This window comes from Orbicella franksi, chromosome 11 (assembly GCF_964199315.1).
Source record: "Orbicella franksi chromosome 11, jaOrbFran1.1, whole genome shotgun sequence".
NCBI lineage: Eukaryota > Metazoa > Cnidaria > Anthozoa > Scleractinia > Merulinidae > Orbicella > Orbicella franksi.
This window is the reverse complement of record NC_138155.1, coordinates 9,274,252-9,282,995: the sequence shown is the minus strand read 5'-3', so window position 1 is coordinate 9,282,995 and position 8,744 is coordinate 9,274,252. Positions and strand designations below refer to the sequence as shown.

Sequence of the window (8,744 nt, the reverse complement as noted above, 5' to 3'; positions counted from 1 at the left end):
AGTCCTAATTGTGTACTGTTAGACATGGTAACTTTTAGGGTAAAAAATTTGATAGTTTGCAGAAAAAGGACTAGGCCATTTTACAGTTATGTGCTTAGTTACCTGGCCTATGAATGCAAGCTAGGCTGGACGCGACCTTGCTTTGATATAGACCTCTTTACTTTTTTCATTTAAATGCCAACTAGTTGGCATAAGAACAACTTGATTTACACAACAAAACAAAGGTCTGTATCAAAAGAAGGTCACTTGCAGCCTTGCTGTCATTCAAAGGCCAGGTTACTGAGCAGACAACTGCAATGGTCTACTGGTACCTTCTAAGCTAGAATCAGTGAAACAGAATTATCGCCACGTTCTCAAAACGTCCTTTGAAAATTTCTGGATGATCACACCCATCATTTTAATGTGTAAATTAAAACTAAAATTATTAAGAAATGCACAGCACTGAAGTAAAAGTAATGTAGCTGTCATGTTTCCATATTCCCAAATTTAACCATTACTTTTAACATTGTACAATGAAAACATAAATTATATAAGGTTAACACATTACCAGAGTACATACGCCTATGTTATTGCATAAGTATCAGTATTTTACAATATGATAATTCATACTGCTGAAAATGCAGATGTAATTTAACTAACATATAAGTCATATTACCCTGCTAACTAATAAATAAGAGTCATGTGACGACACCATTTAATCGGTGTCCAAATAGCTTAATATTAAATAAATTTGAGGCATTCTAATGAGCCTGCAAATTGAGACCAATTTTTGTTTGTTTGTTTGGCCTGGCTTTTATTCCAAAGTTGACTTTCCAGTAAAATCTCATAAAAATATCATTGACTCCCAGTAACTCAAGCCCTCTGTAATTCGAATCTTACACATTAAGCTTGAATTAAAACTGATTTCCCCTGGATTTACTTCATACATTTACTGTAAATTTACCCCCTGAATGACTTGAACACCCACTATATCAAAGTCAGCATATTGTTTCCCATTCATTAAATCTTTACAATGTTGCTGTCAATAATTTGAACCCCTTTATCATTTAGTGCAATGAGTCAAACCATACTTCATTACATTTAAAAACATGAAATTTGAACCAAATTGAGCAGCATTAGCTGTGTACAGCAGTCTACATGAATATGCAGTATTTCCTTTCATACAAAAAAAAAAAAAAAATTAAAAGAAAAAGTAGATGTCTGCAAGCCGGCTAAGCAGCCATTTAATCTTACGTGTAAGTGTCCAAAAATTTGGCTTCTTGGTGGTGTTAGAGTTCATGCAGTTCATATTTTCTTCCCTTTGCCCTATGAAATTGAACTCCTGATAACTCAAATGTTTCATAATTTCCCTTGACTGTTTGAGTGAACTGAGTCAACTGTAATCTCTGTTCAGTGAGAGCTTGAAACTGACATGTTAGGAGTTTAATCATTTGCTTCAATCTTGTGCAGTTTTGGCTGTGCATTGGAGCTTATCTTTAACAAACCGTATATTTTTGTTTTCAAGAATGCTTTTAATTTTCCCTCAAAATATATTTGTGAGCTTGATTTTCATGTACAAATGTGTATATATATATACTGTATTATTTTATTATTTTATTAAATAACCTTCAACAACTTGTGTGTTACCTCATGAAACAAGAAGCTCCCATATAAAAGTGGCCTGCATGCAAGACTAGTTCACATTCAAGACAAGACTTCAAAATCTGAATTTTGCAGGGCACTTCATTCTACCTGTACAGTGTACATGTACATTTTCTAGAACAAAATGAACTTGACATTTTTGCATAACTGTGAAAAAAGTGAATTTGGGCTGTGCTGCATAATTGGCCTTAATCTACTACTAAGATTAACCAGGACTATCGCTAATTCTTTGCAGAGTTCGAGACTGGTTTATGTCAGGACAGGCAATACCCAGATTAAGCAAAAATCCTGCCTAAAAAGTTATAGATTCAAAAAAAAGAATTCACACTTTTTGCCTAATCCTGGATTAACCAAACGTCTTGGACAACTTGTCCAATTCTGAAGGTCTCAAACAATAATTACATGTAACAGCCTTGTTTAAGCTTACAGTAATTTTCCAGACAAAAATATTTTTGACATATACAATGTAAAAATCAAATGCATGAATCTAACATGCATGTTAACCACTGTACAAAAATGACAGAGGCCTGATACTCTCTCAGTATGGTCCCAAGCAAGCTTGGTTATTAAATATTAAATAAGATATTTATTGCACAACTGAAAGTGTTTAAATGCCACAATCACAGACTGGAAAAACATCACACACTTTAAACTTGCCCAGTATGGTCCAAAGCAAGCTTGGTTATTAATAAGACATTTTATTACATGACTGAAAAGGTTTAGGAAAAATGCCACAATCATGGACTAGAAAAACATTGCAAACTTCAAGTGTGCATTGCTGATTGGGAGCCACTAGGTGTTACATGTAAACTCAGGCCTGATGTTAAACAAAGCAGAAGGCAAAGAGAGTCAGAAGAAAGAAAAAAAGGAATCTCTCATGTGAAAGCAAGTTTTGTCAGAAATTTAAGCCAAAATATTATCAGAAAATCTTCAAGAGCGGCCAATAACAGAGAGTGCTGCACCAGCAATGGAGCGATCTGATTGGTTGAATTTAGTTGGTAGCCCTCTGAACTAATATAACTTAGTCCTGTTATTAAAACTGGTGTACACAGCCCTCGTACTATTGATCCCCATGCAGGATGCTGGAAATTGCATTTTTAAGCTCTAAATAAAAAAAAAATTCTGAGGGAGCCTTTCCCAGACCCTCTAGTCTCCACCATTGGCAGCTATTTATCACAAAATAATGTTACCAGAGAGAGAATTCATGTTAAAAGCTGAATGTACTTAAGGGGGGAAGGGGGTGGGTCGGACATTAACAGAACAAACATCTGGGGGAGGGATTCCATGCACCTAACCCCTCCCCCCTTGTATTAAGGCACCTATGGTGGATGTATGAGTTAGTTTGTGCATCTAAGAGTAAAACTAAAACCCCAACAGAGAATTTTAATTACCTGATTAAACATGCAAAGGCCAAAGACCTAATTAACAATGAGTCAAATTTCACTGTGAAGGCCTACACTTTAAGTAGAGGGGCAGGTTTATCACTGCCTGGTTTCACTTGATTCTGTGGTCTTCCATACAGAAGAACGGCTGCAATAACTAATACAGCTCCCAACATGAACTGCACATTGATATGGAAGTCAAATAGATACACAGACACAACACATGAAATGATTATTGAAAATGATGTTGCAAAACCCTTAAGTATGTTGTCAGCATACTTCACCACGACTGCAACCAACAGACCACCAAACGCCTGCATGGAAATCACAATCCATACCAAGGCAGTGTAACCAAACAACATGCCTTTGTCATCGACCTTATCACCATCTTTAATGCGCATGCCAACCAGGCCAATTATTGTTCCATAGATGCCCAACTGAATGTTTCGTAGCCAAATAGATGTTTTAGATCCCTTCAAGATCTTCTCAAAGTACACACCTTTGAATTACAATGTAACAGAAAAATGCACTTGTGAGTATCATTTTAAAGAACACGGCACACTTGAGTTTAACAAACATGTCTTGGCAGATGCATGTGCCATCTTCAGTATCATTATTGAACATAGTGTGTGGCAGAATAGAAATTATAATTTATAGTTTTCCTGAAACTTGCAGAATCTCTCATGTTTACAAGTAAAATAAATCAATAACAGTAAATCTTGTTCTACAAGGGACTTTCCTGAGGTTAAAATGTTTTTGAAATGCGACATTTCAGGCAGTTTTACTGCTCACCTTCAGGCACCATAGTTCCAGCTCAAGATGGCAGACTATTTAACACTTTGATTAAGTGCTGGAGATTTCTGTCGCGTGATATGAGGGTGCAGCCCGTGTCAACTATCACACAGTTGCGTAGAAATCCAGGGCAAATAATCTAATTGTTTTAGTATTTATAAATCTAAAACTTCAATCTAAATCCTCTTCAAAGACACTTCCAAAAAAACATAGAAGTAGCCACCGGTGCATGCTGCTGGGCTACTCACTATCTACATATATAGATAGTGAGTAGCCCAGACAGTTACTAATAATGCATATTAAAAAAGTTTTAAATTGTGTTTGATCTGTGCTAAAAACTGTCCCCAGGAAAAATAATATAAATAATAAACAAAGAAAAATAGAACTGGTTTCACACAATCATAGGAGTGCTTGATACAAATACATGTAGAGTGAAATACAAATTAAGATAGAAACTACAATAATTTGTCATTGAGTTTCATGCCTGAAGCCATCATCAGACTGTCTGATGATCGCTTTAAGCATCAAACCTAACGAGTAACTGTAATTTCTATGTTGATTTGTATAAATTATAAGCAATATTACAGTTGTATTATTACATTGTATGTCAAGGTCTAACCTGCAAAGCCAGAGCAAAGACTTGACAAAATGACTGAGACTAAACCAAGCACTGGACTCTGAGTGACTTTCTCTTTTTCCTCAGTCTCATTAGGCTCATTGTCTTTTGCATGAGGTGAAGATTGCTGTGTGGGCTGAAGCTGTACCATGGAAACACCAATAAACAGCATAAAGAGTGACAGCCATTGAAGTTTGACTAGGGCTTTGTTGAGCATGAACACAGAGAACAGTGCTGTTGTCAAAATTTTTAGTTGGTATGTCACCTTTGAATAAAGATAAAACATAATCTTAATTTTCAGTGAGAAAACTTTATTTAATTGCTCAGTAGTATCCTACAGTGTGAATAACCTTCTTATCCTGATCTACATTTCATGCAATAAACATAATACATTTTTTTTTCTTTTTTATCTTTGTTCTACATGTATTCCTCTAAATTTTGGTCCAAAAGAGATCATGTGAGAGGGTCATGTGATACACACCAACCTCAATCTAGTTTTTTGAACTCAAACTAAAAAACAAAAACAAAAAAAAACACAAAAAACAAAACCTAAAAGAAACATGTTGGTGCAACTCCACCATGTTGCGATCCACATAAACTGACACTTGAAAAACGTTCAGATATGGTTTAAATTTAATCCAGATAGAAAGATGATAGCAACGGAGATTGTACATTGTACATTAAGGCCACTGACTAATCTACTAAAACAACAGAAAATATGAACAACAAGTTCATTTCAGGAATTTCATGAATCATGAAGTTGTCAATACTAGTTTATTTCAGGAACTTTGTGAAATCATTAAGTTGATCAATACCATTTTTACAGATTGACTAGCACACAGTGTAGTTTATCAATGAGACTGCCCTGTGTATGGGCAGTCAGATTGCACATTCACACGGTGTTTTGTCAGTGCATGCCTTGGGTAAATTATGTCAATGGTGAAAATCCATGATAGCTCAGCCAGTGAAATTAATATGCAGCATTTTTATTTTGTATACATTACAAACTGTCAGCTTTGAAGAAGATTTAGTAAATGACCCAATTTTGGTCGGGATGCACTGCACGCTCTCAGCATTGGAATACAATAGAAACCCTACGATCAAGTAAATCAAAACAATAACAGACTCACAAAAAGCATAATGGTCAATACCGTGTCTTAACAAATTTGAACAACTTTTATTCTGCTCTCAATCTCCATGCATGATAGAAATCTTGAGCTCATAATCTACACGTAATTGTTGATTAATAAAACAAAGCACAATATCAGAATTCTAATGACAGTAATTACTTTCATTCACCTGAAAAGTAGCAGCATCCAAATTTGAGATTGCAACATATTGTAGATTATTTTGCACTGTGTAAAGTAATGCTGGAACAGAGAGTTTGAGTGTGTCCCATGGCTGACCAATGATTGTTGAGTACAGCTGTCCAAGCCAATCACGAATATTGCCTTTTTCAGCAAATATAATTAGCAAACATGCCACCACTTTAAAAACCTCTGCAAACACCACTGCCGTTGATGCAATGTACATATCCCCAGGTAAGGTACGTGAGTAGCGTATTGTGAGGATTAAGGATGCATTCTGTATTGTCAAGGTGAGTAGACTAACGTACTTGAGGTTGCACCAGCCACTCTCTGAATATAGAAAACAAATAAGTGGTAAAAGTAGAATAAATGATATGCATGACAATGAAATATGAAACAGTCTTAAATTTCTACATACATGTTGGACAGCAAACTGGCAATGTATATAAGTTCTTAAATTACCAATTTAGCAGTGTTAAAAATTCATATATGTTAATGTATAGAAAACCATTTGAATTAAAAAATTATCTTGGACAAATCCTAAATGCGACCTGGTTACTGCTGGCAAAAGACTTTCCCTGGGATTGATCCCTGAAGTTACCCAGGATATTAAAAGTGAGTGAAGGTATCTTACCAATTTCCCCCTGGTATGGGGGCACAAGCCAAGTTCTCCTCTTTTTTAATATTGTTTCTGGCCAAGAACTATCATCAACTGAAACAGTCTTTCATTTGATTACTTGTCGAGAGACTGTCTCTTCCACAAAATTAAGGCCACCATCTCTGACCACATTTATTTGTTGTAATTTTATTCCATTTTATTTGAGCTTTCCCCAGTTTTTTGTTTTTGGTTTTTTTTTTACATTTTTTTCACTTAATCTTGTACTCATGCCACTGGGTGACTTTGCAAGAATCCGAATGAAAAAAATATATAATAAATATATGTAAACTACAAAATTTTATGTTCCCCTATCCTTCAAGCATCTCACTAAGTTTTCATTTTTTCCCTGGAATATGGGAAGATTCCATGTAATCTCTTTGTACATGTATTCCTCAACATCTCCCTGTGGTAATTCTGGGGTCATCCCGAAAGGGCAAGCCAGGGATTTATCACAAGTCTAGCCAGGCGTTCGTACTTTAAAATGAATTCAAATTAAGCTAAGCTGACCCGTTAAAACTTAAGGAGAAACAAGCATTAAAATTTTCAGTTATTTTAGAGGGAACGGAGTATCGGAGAGTGCAGGTTCACAAACAAATAGCACAGAATTTGCATTCATTTACACTTCATTAAATTTCGCCACGTGTTTGTAAGTTCAAAACTTTTCACTAAGCTTAATTAAAAATTTCAGCTGTCGATCGTTAAACGACCAGTCAGGCGGTCGAACGATGAAGTCACGAACCTTCTCACCATAAACTTTTACTAGCAGATATCTCGTCGATATAAGCCGCAAATAAACTATCAAAATATGAAGAAAGAAAGATTTGAACCGCCTCATTGTACACGAAACAGACAAGAAAGCGATTTCTAATCTCTTTTAAGTCAACAACAGGTTAAAATGCCGTGTGGCAAAGAAGCAAAAATTATTTCCTACGACAATAATTACACAATCAAATAACGAAATCTGTGCAACGTAAGAGAAAAAAGTGGTTGTTAAAACTCCTTACCTTCTTTCGACGGCTTCTTCTCCGCCATGTTTGTTTCGTTTGTTTCAGGCGCTGGTAATAAGCCCATAATCCTTGCTGCTGCTCGACAGAATCTTCACGAGTGTCGAGGAGTGCGAGATTTACGTGCGGTTGAATCACGCAGACAACGCGCGAGCGATAAAAAACGAAGCGGCCGGGTAAAGTGGATTTTCTGGTAATTTGATAAGCACCTCTTGGACCAGCGCGCAACCAAAACTACAAACTTTTCAAATTTCTCTTCCCTTTGTTTATTATCATAACTATGTTCTAAGATCTCGATTTTAGTGACGTTCTTCTGAAGGCTTAAGGTAACCATAGTAACTCGCAAGGAAATTAAGCGGTGCAACTGATTTTAAAATAATTTAATCGTACGACTAGGGTCCGTCTGGACAGGGCAGTGAAAGAAACAACCTCTTTCGTAGCTAAGGTCCCTGGATTGAGGAGAAGTCCTGGGTGCGAACGAATGACACGTGACCACAGTCAAATAAAAAGCAGCTGAAGTAAGGAACTGAACGATCGTCTAAGAAAAAAATAAATTTTCCTATTTTCATTTCAAGGCTTCACTCTCGTGGCCAGCGGCGGGTTGTCCTAAAGGCTGGAAAGCCAGAACCTAAGGCCCGGAATCCTGACATGTACACCCGGAATATATCCTAACATGCACACCCGGAATGACTTATTTCCTAGGTGACAAAAAGGAGTTAAAATATGGATAGTTTGGGAAGATGTTTGAAGCTCATGTGAGAATGCTCTAAATTATAAAGGAAGTCACCTTTTTATCGTGTCAAGGCCTCACCGGCTAAGAGGGAAAACGGGCTCTGGGGACGAGAATGGGACCGGCTGCGTCCTTAAGTAGACTGTTCAGCAGTCCCCTATTTTTCCGTGAGATCGTAGATGTCGATCGTTGAGTTCGATGGGCCGCCATCTTGGTCTCTTGCTGCGAGCGAAACTGGGGAGAGTACAAAATGCCCGTGGGTAGTTTTTCCGCCAGCCGTGCCCTCCAGCACCCCTAGCCACGGGCATTTTGTACTCTCTCCAGTTTCGCTTGCATCAAGAGACCAAGATGGCGGCCCATCGAGCTCAACGATCGACATCTACGATCTCACGGAAAAATGGGGGACTGTGAACAGTCTACGTCCATAAGCTACAATTAAAACGCTCATCAGGAGTCAACGAAGCCTAAATTAATAGCAAGAATTATCAACAAAATGAGTTTAGAATTTTCGAATTGGAAAAAAAGAAACTGTAGTATCTTGCACTTGGTTTGCTATAATTATAAACTTGCGTTACTGTTACTTGCGTTACCGTTGGTGCGGGCGTTAAGGCGCG

General features: G+C 37.0%; 1 protein-coding gene across 1 annotated transcript; it reads right to left on the bottom strand.

Annotated features, from left to right (window-relative positions):
* Positions 1 to 2,204: 2,204 nt before the first annotated feature.
* Positions 2,205 to 8,625, bottom strand: LOC145502409 (UDP-galactose translocator-like). The gene is made up of 4 exons (XM_081481735.1): positions 7,401 to 8,625; positions 5,731 to 6,068; positions 4,435 to 4,696; positions 2,205 to 3,522 (listed from the first exon to the last, which is right to left on the bottom strand). The coding sequence occupies exons 1-4, from the start codon at positions 7,465 to 7,467 to the stop codon at positions 3,095 to 3,097; spliced, it is 1,095 nt and encodes a 364-aa protein (XP_081337861.1). The 5' UTR covers positions 7,468 to 8,625; the 3' UTR covers positions 2,205 to 3,094.
* Positions 8,626 to 8,744: the final 119 nt, after the last annotated feature.